The 13285-nt window shown below is 45.2% G+C and overlaps 1 protein-coding gene across 5 annotated transcripts in view; it reads right to left on the bottom strand.

Moving 5' to 3' along the window:
* Positions 1-404: 404 nt before the first annotated feature.
* Positions 405-13285, bottom strand: part of LOC142388616 (NACHT, LRR and PYD domains-containing protein 12-like) — an 83917-nt gene continuing 71036 nt past the window's right edge. For 3 of the 5 annotated variants that reach the window (XM_075474090.1, XM_075474098.1, XM_075474109.1), the window contains 7 exons: positions 10982-11104; positions 9373-9605; positions 6458-8294; positions 4579-4752; positions 2325-2501; positions 2005-2181; positions 405-1849 (listed from right to left, as the gene is read on the bottom strand). In XM_075474090.1, coding sequence (XP_075330205.1) covers positions 1840-1849; positions 2005-2181; positions 2325-2501; positions 4579-4752; positions 6458-8294; positions 9373-9605; positions 10982-11104 — 2731 coding nt within the window. In that variant the 3' untranslated portion in view covers positions 405-1839. The remainder of the gene's footprint in view (positions 1850-2004; positions 2182-2324; positions 2502-4578; positions 4753-6457; positions 8295-9372; positions 9606-10981; positions 11105-13285) is intronic. The other 2 variants (XM_075474080.1, XM_075474125.1) reach the window with 1 other exon arrangement.

Below are 13285 nucleotides of genomic sequence, written 5' to 3'. Positions count from 1 at the left end.
GCCGGGTGTTATAAAACAGAGACACTGTTCTGCAGAACAATAAAGGTTCCATGTGCATCTTTAAATGTTTGACTGTTTTATTAGAGACATTAATAATATACTTGTGTTATAACGTGATTGTGCCATCATAAAATGCTGTATGTAATAGAGATATGCTTTAGTAAGACTTATAGAAAGGTTGAAAGATGTTTATTTAACAACAAGATGATTTCAGCTGAGTTGGGCTTCAGTCTGTTCCTCTTCTTTGTTACGACCCCTCCAGCTTTTCACTCGGCACAGAAGTAGCTGGCACATCCTCCTGACTGCCGGGTGTGAGAAAGGGGGCTTCTCTACCCCCCAGCTCACGTCAGGACTGGCCCTCTCCAATAAAGATTAAAAGAAGACTGAAACTAGGCAACTGAAAATATCGTGATACGGGTGCGGATTTATTTCCAGTGCAGAAGTGCATACAAAATATGAAAACAAAAACTGAATAAACGCAAAAGAAAACCGGCCTCAATCAGGTAACTCAAATAAACCATAACAAAAGACTTTCTAAATACAAACTTCTTAGCACTTACTTCTTTTACACAGCCTCACAGCAAGCATGTGCATTCACCTCACCCTCTCTCCCTAGAATGAGACAGGCCTGCCCTTTTGAAGGGCTCACAGGCTGCAGCTCACTGATGATTGGTTCAGTAATCAACCAATAGAAAAATAAAGTCACAAAAAGCATTAAAACATCCATTTAAATCCCCATACAAAATATCACAATACTCCCAAACCTACATTAAAATACTAGAATAGACACAGACCAAATTGACATTCCTAAATGTTTGCAATAAAGAGATACAATATCATTTCATTAAAACATTCCACTTCCGGGTGCCGAAAGCTCTCTCCACTGCCAGATCAGTGTATAAGAACTTTGGTTCCGAGAGGCTCTGGTTTCCTCCCGGACCTGATGGTTGACGCACCAATGCGAGGTGAGCGAAATGTTTGAATGTCTCGTGGGGGTTATTGTAATGCGTGTGGATTATGGAGCCAAGACAACGGGTACCGCGCTGCTTGCTAACAGGGTGAGTAAATGAATGTTCAAACAAAGTGTACATGTAATTGCGTGTGGGTGTCATCTCGCGCTAGCCGCGGTAAAACAATGAATGAATGTTTGTAAGGCTAACAGGTGTCTGGGCTGTGTGCGCCTGCGTGCGCCTGTGTGTGTGTGTGCTACTGTGCAAATGAGAGAGTCTTGTGAGTGTCGGAGGTGTCTGTGAGTGTAGACGAGTGTAGGTAAAGTCTGTAGTGGCGTTTCTGTGGAAAATGTGATTACCATCCGTCGTCATTTTTCACACCGGGACAGAAAAGTGTTGCCACATCACTATTTTCTTCATCTTTCCCAACTGTTTGGGAGGCAGTAACAATAATAATCATCAAATGTTCCTTTCAGGTTCCCACATTTCCATCAGCTCAGTCGTCTCTGACTGAATCACACTGACAGCTTCTCATTTCCACTGATGGATTTAAAGATTAAAAGATGAAAGATTTACACATTAAAAGTCAGTTTTTAAAGGCAGAAAATGAAGCCGAGAGAATAAAACTGGTGTCAAACTTTAGACTGTGGCTTTTCTTTAAGTTCAGATGGAACTGAAGGTTTAAGGATCGTTTCCATTACTGATCATTTCTAACCCAACTTTAACATGGTTATTCCAAAGGAAGAAAAACACAGAATACAAACACATCATCATCATCATCATCATCATCAGGGTGCGGTCAGAGTCTCTCTGCACACCAGCTGCTGCTGCTTCATCCTGTGGATCATCAGGACACAGATCATCCTCTCAGCTCACATCGTCCTGTTCATCACTTCCATCTGTAGAGAGAAGAAGAAAGAAGGGAGGAGATAAACGAGTGTTTCCAGAGCGTCTCTTCCTCAGCTGCCATCAGCTTTAATAAATAGAATAAATAATAAATAAAGTCTGATAAAATACTGCTGAGAGCTGCATGGACCTCCGACCCTCTACTGACCTCAGAGTCTGCAGTTTGCTGTGTGGACTCTCCACAAGCTCAGACAGCTCCTTCACTGCTGATTCATTCAGGTTGTTCTGTCTCAGGTCCAGTTCTGTCAGATGGGAGGAGGGGTTGGACTTCAGAGCTGAAGCCAGAGAAGCACAGCTGATCTCTGACAAACCGCAGCGCCACAATCTGAATAAAGAATAAAACATGATTTAATAGATCATCGTTTCATCAACTAAAGCCCAGAAGAAGAACACAGACTTTACCATGAAGACCAGCACAACTTTCACATCATATTAATCTGAACACACAACTAAAACATGGTGTCTGACCTCAGAGTCTTCAGTCCACAGTGTGGACTCTGCAGAAAGCTGCTCAGCTCCTTCGCTGCTGAGTCACCGATGGTGTTCTTACTCAGGTCCAGTTCTGTCAGATGGGAGGAGGGGTTGGACTTCAGAGCTGAGACCAGAGAAGCACAGCTGATCTCTGACAACCTGCAGTCCCTCAATCTGAATAAAGAATAAAACATGTGAGCTGAAGCCAACAGGATGCAGGCTGAAACTGACTTTAATCAGCTATATGTGCCTTTCCAAATATCATATTTGGATCCGGCTCTGCCACTAGTGCTCATCTTTATAGATGATTCAGTTATTTTACCACATTATTTAAACCACTAGTAAAGAAAGAATGACCATTTGGAAGCAGCAGCAAGGGAAATAAGTACTGAGATGAGTGTGTGCAGCATGTTCTTCTTCTGTGGTGTAATTCTGAATTCCTCTCTGGTTTCTGCACTTTGTGATGGATTCTTTTAGCATGTGATCCTCTCAACTTTGGAGATTTTCCATCCTTCATGTTTAAAGGTGATAGAGAATGGTTGAATGGGGCATTAATCCTTGTTCTGTGATGTGATATGTAGCCCAAAATAAATTGGTTGGGTCTGTAATGGCTCAGAACCTCCCTAAAAGGCTCTCTGAAACAGCTGTTACCATGCTGGGTTTAGAATTCGTCGTTTTCCCTTATTGGTGTCGTTTCAGAGCTTATCTGGCAACCTCATTATGAAATGCAGGTTGCCGTTGCTTGATTGGCTGCCCTTGCTCTCACTGAAAACAGAGCTATAGAGTAATACACTGACTGGAAAGAAAGCTCATCAGAATCAGAATACGTTTTATTGCCAGTGTTCACTAACTAGGAATTTGCTGCGGCGTAAGGTGCAAACATGTAACATAGGATAAAAAATAAAGAATAAAAATATATGATTATAAAATGTACAAGGTGTGTACAACAATACACAGTATCCAATATACAGAGCAACAACAGTGCAGCTTCATTTTAATGATGGTAAAGTGACTGGGGCAGGTTATGAGGTGATTATGAAGTGTTCATAAGTCCAACTGCAAGGGGGAAAAACTGTTTTTGTGACGGGAGGTTCTGGTCCGAATGGACCGAAGCCTCCTGCCCGAGGGGAGCGGTGCAAATAGAGAAGGGTCAGCTGAGATCCGACCTGCTCGCCCCATAGTCCTGGAGACGTGCAGCTCATGGATAGATGGGAGGCTGCAGCCGATCAGCTTCTCAGCGGAGCGCACAACTCGCTGCAGTCTGTCTGTCCCTGTCGGAACTGACCATGAGCTGCTCGGAACGGAGCTTTGTGAAACTACTCCGTGAAATGCGCGGAACAAAGGAAAAGTCGGCGGTTGGGGATGCTGTTAAAAATAAATAAAAGCCATTGATCGCGAACATTGCTTTCCGGGGGAAGAATATGTAACGATCGTAGTCCGCTTTCAAGCCTTGGAAGGCTCACCAGTTCCTGTTTCTCGCCGAAGGGGCGTGTCTGAAACGGAGTGGCTGTGGACTTGAGTGCGGGGGGGGGGGGGGGGGGGGGGGGGGGATTTCTGAAAAAGTGACGTCACTTTTTCACAAAAACGGATAGGGGGATATATATTAAAAAGGGGAGTACTTGAAACTGAGGTTCTGACACTTTGCTGGCACTTGGTGTGTACTCCCCACAGCGGGGAGACTCAGAACTAACACCAAAAACATGAAAAAGACGATTTTGATTATCTATCCCCTTTAAAATAAAGTGCAGATTCAGCACTTTGCCATTTCCTCCAGTCTGTCACTAATTACTGGGTGGAGGCTAAAGCCCAAAGCAGACTGAGTTGTTGGAGTTAAAGTGACTGAACTCTGCACATTTGTCCTGTTCAAATGAGCAGCAGCAGCAGCAGATCTGTCAGTTTGTTGCCGTTTAATCTGCATCCAGCTTTCCAAACTTTACTGATCAAACATCTCTCAGATGGACCAGAAAGGTGAGTCAAAGCTACATTTCAGCTGCTCCATGTTTACCTCTGATCTAAAGTGTTTTCTCTCCTTTTATGACTGAAGAAAAATGATTTTTACCAGGATCATTTTTCTAAGGAACAGCTCTGCTTCAGTGTGTGAAAGTGAGGAAAGAATTGCTTTGGCAGGTGAAAAGGATGGAAGGGAGGATTCATTCAGACATGTGGAAACACTGAATGTTTGGATATTTACACACATCACTAAATCATTTCAACTAAAACAGAAGAAGTAAAAGAGCTGCAGTGAACTGACCTCAGAGCCTCCAGTCTGCAGTTTGGACTTTCCAGGCCAGCTGACAGATGTTCCACTGCTGGTTCCGACAGCTCGCTGCTACTCAGGTCCAGTTGTTTCAGATGGGAGGGGTTGGACTTTAAAGCAGAGGTCACAACTTCATAGTCAATCTCTGAGAGATTACAATAAGGAAGTCTGTGATGAGAGAAAATGTGACGTCAGTTCTACTAAAATCAGACAATCTGCACTATAAACACCAACTGAACTCATATTCTAACTGAACAGTGATGTGAATGTAATGTCCTCTGATGAACATCTGTTCTTCACATCTGTGACTGATCTCATCTTCCTGTGTTTGACACGACATCATTAATCTCTTCAGTCTCTCAGACCTGAGCTCCTTTATACTGACTTTTCTTCATTATTTTCTCTAATCTGCAGATAAAGAAGGAAATGTGGTGTCACATTCAGACTGAAAACATGTTTGATCTGATCCCAAAGTCAGAATAAGGACGTCTTGTTCAGAAAACCATTTTTACATTCTTACATCTTTCATTTGACTCCAGAATCTTTATAAAAAGTTCAGCTTAGTGAACATTTACAGCTGAAAGACGATCTCTTTGCTCACCACTGTCAGCTGGGACTGTTCACACCCATATACAGGAAGAATCCACTCTAAGAAGCTTCTAAGCACCAGTTAGCTTCTCCAGGGCTCTGAAAGCTGCCACAGAGCAACATCATGATGTCTCCGGAGACATCAGCTCCAACACTGCAGGCCGTACGCTTTGAGCTTTCCCCTCGTATATTTACATTCTGTGCAAAGGCCACAGTTCACGCCGTCTTCTCAGATGATGGCGTCTGCGTTTCACTGCAGATGGATGTCTTAATATCTCTAATCTGCAGCTATAAAAGCTGCTAGCATTCAGTACTGTGCCGTGGTCTGAGTCCACATTTCAAACCGTTTGTGGAAATCATGGACGTGGTGTCCTCCGGGCTAAAGAGGAAAAGGAGCATCCAGATTGTACCAGAGCAAAGTTCCAAAGCCAGCATCTGTGATGGTGTGGGGCTGTGTTGGTGCCCATGGCGTGGGTAACCTGCACATCTGTGAGGGCGCCATTAATGCTGAAAGCTCCAAACAGGAGCAACACGGCTTTTTCAGGGACGTCCTGCTTATCTCAGCAAGACGATGCCAGGCCGCATTCTGCAGGTGTGCCGGCAGCGTGGCTTCATAGGAGCAGAGTGCAGGAACTAAACTGGCCCGCCTGCAGTCCACACCTGTCTCCCATTGAAAATGTGCGGCACATTATGAAGTAAAAGATATGACGGCAGAGACTGTTGAGCCAAAGCTTTCACAATCAATCCCTCCAACAGCCAACAATGAAATGACCCGACTGAGGCCGCTCACCTATAAAACCTTCTGCTGATCCAACCATCACAATTTTACCAACAAAAACTTTTATTCTGACAAATGCTCTTAATGATCCAGTTCAGTAAAACTTTAAACCCCCAAAATACTTGTTCCAACATATTCCCACAGATTTCTGTTGCATCATTTCCAGTGAGCTGGGAACTGGGCCAATCTGTCCAAGATTCTCTCCTGTGAGTCAGATTGCCATGGAAACACTCTTTATGTGCTGGTTGTGTTGGGGACCGGCCATGTGGGCGTAAAGCCGGCCTACATGGGAAACAGTGGAAACAGCAGGTTAATGCTGGCTTCCTGCCTCCAACAGTAGGTCTGCTGCTGTGAAGCACATGTGAGCAGCAACTGTGGGAAAGGTCCAGATGAACCTGTCTGCAGGTTCTCCAGAACATCTCTGCTGTTCATGTGCAGAAACGGCTTTTAGGGAACTAAACTACTAATCTACACTGACTCATGAAGTCAATGAACACATCAACTCACCGGAACTTTCTGCAGTTCCTCACAGCTGGAATCAGCCTCCTTCCTCCCTCAGGTGTTGTGTTGTACTTCTCCAGGTCCAACTCCTCCAGAACCTCCTCTGACATCTGCAGCACGTAGGCCAGAGCTGAGCACTGGATCTGAGAGAGTTCCTCTGATCTGTTCTCTGACTTCAGGAACTCTTGGATCTCCTGATAAACTGAGAGGTCATTCATCTCCATCAGACAGTGGAAGATGTTGATGCTTCTGTCAGGAGAAATGTAAGACGTGTTCATCTCCTTCAGACAGTGGAAGATGTTGATGCTTCTTTCAGGAGAAAAGTTAGACGTGTTCATCTTCTTCAGGTTGTTGATGGCTCTCTGGATGGTTTCTGGACTGTTCTGTGTCTGACCCAGCAGGCCTGCTAAGAGTCTCTGGTTGGACTCCACAGAGAGGCCATGAAGGAAGCGGACAAACAGGTCCAGGTGGCCACTTTTACTTTCCAGGGATTTCATCATGACTCTCTTCAGGAAGTCATCCAGAGATGAGTAACTGTAGTCTTCTCCCAGGAAGCTCTTCAGCACCTCCTCCTTCCTGTTGGCGTAGCAGTGCATCATGTAGACTGCAGCCAGAAACTCCTGAACACTCAGATGAACAAAGCAGTAAACTGGTTTCTGGAAGATCTCACACTCTCTTCTGAAGATCTCTGTACAAACTCCTGAATACAGCGATGCCTCTGGGACATCCAGGCCACACTGCTCCAGGTCTTCTTGGTAGAACATGATGTTTCCTTTCTCCAGATGTTCAAACGCCAGCCTCCCCAGCTTCAGAAGAACGTCCCCGTCAGCCTCCGTCAGCCCCTGTGGACCCGCCTCAGGTCCCTGGTGGTACTTGTTCTGCTTCCTCTGTGTCTGAACCAGCAGGAAGTGGGAGTACATGTCAGTGGTGGTCTTGGGCAGCTCTGCTCTCTGCTCGGGGGTCAACATGTGCTCCAGAACTGTAGCAGTGATCCAGCAGAAGACTGGGATTCCACACATGATGTGGAGGCTCCTGGATGCCTGGATGTGGGAGCTGATCCTGCTGGACCGCTCTTCATCTCTGAACCTCCTCCTGAAGTACTCCTCCTTCTGGGCATCGGTGAAGCCTCGTACTTCTGTTACCCTGGCGACACACGCAGGAGGGATCCGATTGGCCGCTGCGGGCCGTGTGGTTATCCAGAGGCGAGCCGAGGGAAGCAGGTTCCCCCTGATGAGGTTTGTCAGCAGCACGCTGACTGATGACTTCTGGGTGAGCTCAGACACAACCTGACAGCTGAACTCCAGAGACAGTCTGCTTTCATCCAGGCCGTCCAGGATGAACAGAAGTGTGCAGCCGGCCAGCTGCTCTGCTGGGAGCTGCTGTAATGTTGGATGGAAAACATGGAGCAGCGTGAGAAGACTGTGCTGCTGCTCTCTGATCAGGTTCAGCTCCCTGAAGGAAAGCAGAATCACCACACTGACATCCTGGTTCTCCAGGCCCTCGGCCCAGTCCAGAGTGAACTTCAGCACTGAGAAGGTTTTTCCAACACCAGCGACGCCGTTGGTCAGAACCACTCTGATGGCCCCCTGCTGCTCAGCTAAGGCTTTAAAGATGTCCTGGCACCTGATGGGAGTGTCATGGCGGATCTTGGAAGCCGTCTCCAGCTGCCTCACCTCATGTTGGGTATTAACCTCTTCACTCCGCCCCTCTGTGATGTAGAGCTCAGTGTAGATCCTGCTGAGGAGGGTTCCACCTCCTGCTCCATCACTTCCTTCAGTCACATGTTCACATCTCCTCCTCAGACTCATCTTATGTTCATCTAAAACCTCCTGCAGACCAACATCTGCTGACCAAAGAACAAATGAGACCAAACACAAACAGATTACATTCAATTCATCACCATTTGTTCGTCTTTATCTGTGTTGTGTGTCTGAATTTAGACCCAGTGCCTCCAAACTGTGTGAACAAACAGGATTCTGATTGGTTAATGAATACAGGGACAGCTGCTGCCATCATGAAACCATCAAATATGAAAAGTACATGTATTCATTTGGGTTTGGGTTTCCCTTCTGCAGAGTGAACAGAGGACATGTGTTCCAGAAGAAACCTCAGATCCATTTCACTGGGAGTTCAGCTTTAAATGATGTTCCTGATGACCTCTGTGATGACCTCGTGGGGCCTCTTGTGGTTGGTTGGGGTATTAATGAGTGTCTGTTTGTTCTGCTGGGAGCTGATTTGTGTGATTTAGGACACCTGTGGCTCCTTCCATCTTATTTTGGCTCCTTCCATCTTATTTTGGCTCCTTTAGTCCTGATTTCAGTCTGATTACTCGGCTCTTCTCCACAGGTGCTGCTATCTTGGTTATTGTGTTGGATTAGTTTCATTTCTGATCCATTTGCTCATCTCAGCATTTACATTTATGTCTTCCACTCAGAAATATGATCCAGCTCTGATTTAACTGATGTCCACAGCCCAGAACATAAAGCTTTGATTTGGCGTATTAATTCAGTCTGATGTGAGTTAATAAAATGATTCTTTAGCTTGAACTGATGGTGTGTCTCTGTTGTTGTGTCCATGTGAGTCAGGTCCTAACAAATGTTGTGTTGTTCTGTTTGACACCACAATGTGTCTGCATTAAATCAGCAGGTTAACCATTCAGACCCAAAGCTGTGTGTGAAGTCCTTCTGAAACCTGAGGGGGGCTGAAAACTAACAACTGCCCACTAACACTTTTATTCTCAGCGTCTGAAGAAACTAAAACATCAACTGAAATAAAAACAGACACATTTCAGCAGTTAAACCTCCTCTTTTTAAACCTTTGTCGTCATGGCGATTCATATTTTTGGTCAAATATTATTGTTTGTGCATCTTGAACATGTTGATGTGTGTGTGCGTCTAAACGGGTTAACAGAAATATCTGACCTGGTGCAGCTCTGGATCTTTCTCCACACTGGGGACAGGAGGAGCCTCCTGAGGGAGCAGACTGGTCCCAGTATGAGCCTCCTGAGGGAGCAGACTGGTCCCAGTATGAGGTGATGCACTGTCTGCAGAACCAGTGTCCACAGCTGGCAGAGACCGGATCCTTCAGGACGTCCTGACACAGAGCACAGCAGGACAGCTGCTGCTCCTCACAAACACCACTCCTCTTCCTCCTTCTGTCAACACACGTCTTCATCACTAAAATCCTTTTAAAATAACTCCATTTGGCATCAACTCTGCTGTTTGATGTGAATACAAACTCAACCCTTCCTGCAGCAACATTTCACATTTGGTTCAATCCTCAGTTTGAGCTGACTTCACTGTGTGAATATTACTGCTGCTGCTCTACAGAAAACATTTAATTAGATTTAAAATCAGTCCTAATCCTGTTCTACATTTGCTCTTTTAGAATTAAGAAATAAAAAACTCATTAGTAATTACAGATAACCAATAAGTGTATTGATAAAGACCTGGGGCCGGATTCACAAAGCATTCTTAAGAAAAAAAAAGTTCTTAACTGGTACTTTTATCTTAACTTTTGTCATAAGAAAAAAGCTAAGAACATTCCATATTCACAAATAAAATTCTTAAATTTTTTCTTAACTTTCATGTTATCTTTTGTCTTAAGAACGATGTTAAGAATAATTGATATTCTTGAAAGCTTAGTTCTTAAGATTCTTCTTAGTTTTCCTCTTAACTTTAAGACAACCCTTCACCACATCTTAACACAGCAACAGAAAAAAGGTAAGCTTCTAATATTATTTATTTGAACACATTTCTACAAAAAAGAGAGAACCTTTGTTTAAACTTATGTTATGTATGTTTTATTAATTATAAAAAAAATCCGGGTAACTAATTTTGAATTTTAGCCGAATGAATAAATAGGCAGCAGGTCTGTGGGCTGTCTGTGGCAGTAGCACGACGAGGACGTCAGTAACACCCACTTTACGACAAAAAAATCAAAATTACAATAACCCGGATTTTTTTAAGTAAGCGACGCACCTCCACGTTATCAGTGCTAGTGTACAGTAATTAATAAATTATAAACAGCATAGTTTGTGCCTGTATAAGCTTGCCCATAGGAAACCGTTTCATGGCCGAATATCTCAAGAGAGCAGCCAGACGCCTCGCGAATATCTTCGGAACAGCTCCAAATGACCAACAACAAGCAGGGGTGAGTAGAACATCATGTTATAATGTGAAATCAAGGGCCCAATGTAAAAAAAACGGTCTTATCCTTTAACTTTGTGTTAAGAACCCTGTTTATTTACTCTGACATTTCATCTTTGATTTGTTTTAATCATTTAATCCTTCATTCATATATTTATTCTACTCCGGCTTCCTCCCACCGTCCAAAAACATGCATGTTAAGTTAATTGGTGTCTCTAAAATTGTCCTAATGCTGCGTGTACACCAAGGGCGACCTACGCTGCCTGGTAGCGGAGGTAGCTGGAGAAGCGTCGCTTGAGAATTCGCTTTGTTTGCTTTGGTAGCTCTTTTTGTAAGAGAGACATCATGAAAGATCCTGAAATCTCTGTTTCAGTTGTCTTACTTTGTGCCTGAGGGTCCAGCTTCATCACTGAGGTCTGGAGGATGACCCATGGACCAGTCACTCTTCAGAGACAGACAGTCGGATGTTGGAGACTCTGCTCTCTGTCTGTGGCGCTGACCTCTGCTAACACAAACATGCTGTTATTCATATGCACTCAATCATATATTGATATTTCTGCTTTCCTTTCCAACTGCATTCATTTAACTTTGTGTATAGATCCCTGTTTATTTACTCTGACATTTCATCTTTGATTTGTTTTATTCATTTAATCCTTCATTCATATATTTATTCTACTCCGGCTTCCTCCCACCGTCCAAAAACATGCATGTTAAGTTAATTGGTGTCTCTAAAATCGTCCTAATGCTGCGTGTACACCGAGGGCGACCTACGCTGCCTGGTAGCGGAGGTAGCTGGAGAAGCTTCGCTTGAGAATTCGCTTTGGTAGCTTTGGTAGCTTTGGTAGCTTTGGTAGCTTTGGTAGCTTTGGTAGCTTTGGTAGCTTTGGTAGCTTTGTTCGCTCGTGACGTCACATTTAGAATGTTCCATTTTTAAAGGCCCCGCGGCTGTGCAGCACCCCCGCTCTTTTGAGAGGAACACCATCTTGCTTCAAACAAAAGACTTTAACAATCTGCTCTTCACTTCGGAAGACGAGCATAGTGTCAAGACCGGATAGTTTGTTTTGGAAAAGCAAGAGTCTAATATGAAGTATTACTACCACCTGGTGGAGGCACTAAACACGTAAAAAACACCATCAGCATCAACCAAACGCTGTTCTTTACTCATCGTACATACACATACTATATCATTTTCAGCAAGCATGCCGGGGTGTACTTGGATTTTTGAGATCTATAGCAAATTCACATCAGTAACATTAAGCAACATACACGTGCATCAGCCGCGGCTATTCAGAGACAACACGGGAAGCCGGGCAGCCTCTCCCATTCTCTGGCCAAATCTCTACATCTTCAATGTTAAATTGACGATAAAACAGTTATTCACAAAACACCAGATAGCCCAATACTGCATTCACTTTCATAACTCCAACATGTTGTCCTGTAGCTTAATGAAGTGATTTGTTCTGAAATCGCCGCCCTTCACTGAGGAAATCATGTTATGAAGCCGCCGCTAACAGCCGGGCTTCCGAGCCGAGGGCTGCCGGCTTCAGGAGGGGGCGGGAGAGGAGAGTTTTTTTCTACAATTCTAGGCCATCATTGGCTAAATCAACAAAAACTCATCACTTCCGAGGCTGCTCGGCGTCTCTGGGGGTAGATTAGACGTGGGCGTGTCAATATGAGGGGCTGTGTCGGGATGATTGGAGTTAGTGTTTGTCCATCATGAGAGATTCCGTGGCAGCCGAATTTTTAAGCGGGGAGAAGCACGCTGGAGCTTCAGTCCCAAAGCGGATACCAAAGAGACTGGTTGTCTGTGAAAGTGCTGTAATACTTTTAGTTGTTTCTTTCCAGAATTCATGCTGCCCATTCACAAATGTTACCTTTTTTAAGAATACTTACCACCACCATCAAACTCTAAGTATTCATTATGACAGGGAAAAATGCTCCACAGATTCTGATCCAGCCATTTACAGGCCTTACGGTGCGTTCACACCAGACGCGGTCGGGCGACGCGATTACATACAAAGTAAATGCAAAGACGCGATTAGACGCGGATTCGAGCCGGCGGCGCGATGAGGAGCGGTCGGGCGGCGCGGTGAGGAGCGGTGAGGCGGTGCGGTGGCCGCCGCGCGAGTGAAAATATGCGATTCGCGCGAGTTCAAAAAAATCCAACTTTGGCGAAATATTCGCGCCAGACAGCCTATCAGCGTTGAGATTCTGGACGACAGTGACGTGGAGACAGATGGACAGGCGCTGTCTGTGACATGCAGATGGGACTGCAGATGGAAATTAGCTTCTACGCTACAATCTGGTGCAGGTCATCTCTTTACTTTGTTATTAATGTACTTTGCACATGGTCCCTGACAAAATAAAATAAAAAATTTAATCACCGCCTTCCCCATGAGTTCAGTCTGGATGACGGCCGCCTCCGAGCAGGCCACCAAACTGGGTCCCGGCGAGCCCGAAACACCGCTGGAAGCGGCCGCCAGGGGAGGATCGGTACCGTGATCTCTCGGCGGGACGCGGGCTGCAGGCGCTCCGCAGCTGGGCCGCGGCTCCGTTTCAGCTGCGGGGCGCCTGTTGCATGGTGTCCTGCCGAGAGATCGCGGCGCCGGTCCTCCCGAGCGGGTCGTCGGGCTGGGTCCTGGTGGGCCTGGGGTGCCGCTGGAGGCGATCATCATCCAGAAGCAAC

This window comes from Odontesthes bonariensis, chromosome 2 (assembly GCF_027942865.1).
Source record: "Odontesthes bonariensis isolate fOdoBon6 chromosome 2, fOdoBon6.hap1, whole genome shotgun sequence".
Taxonomy (NCBI): Eukaryota; Metazoa; Chordata; class Actinopteri; order Atheriniformes; family Atherinopsidae; genus Odontesthes; species Odontesthes bonariensis.
Note: the sequence above shows the minus strand (reverse complement) of the source record. Positions and strands in the feature narration are given on the sequence as shown.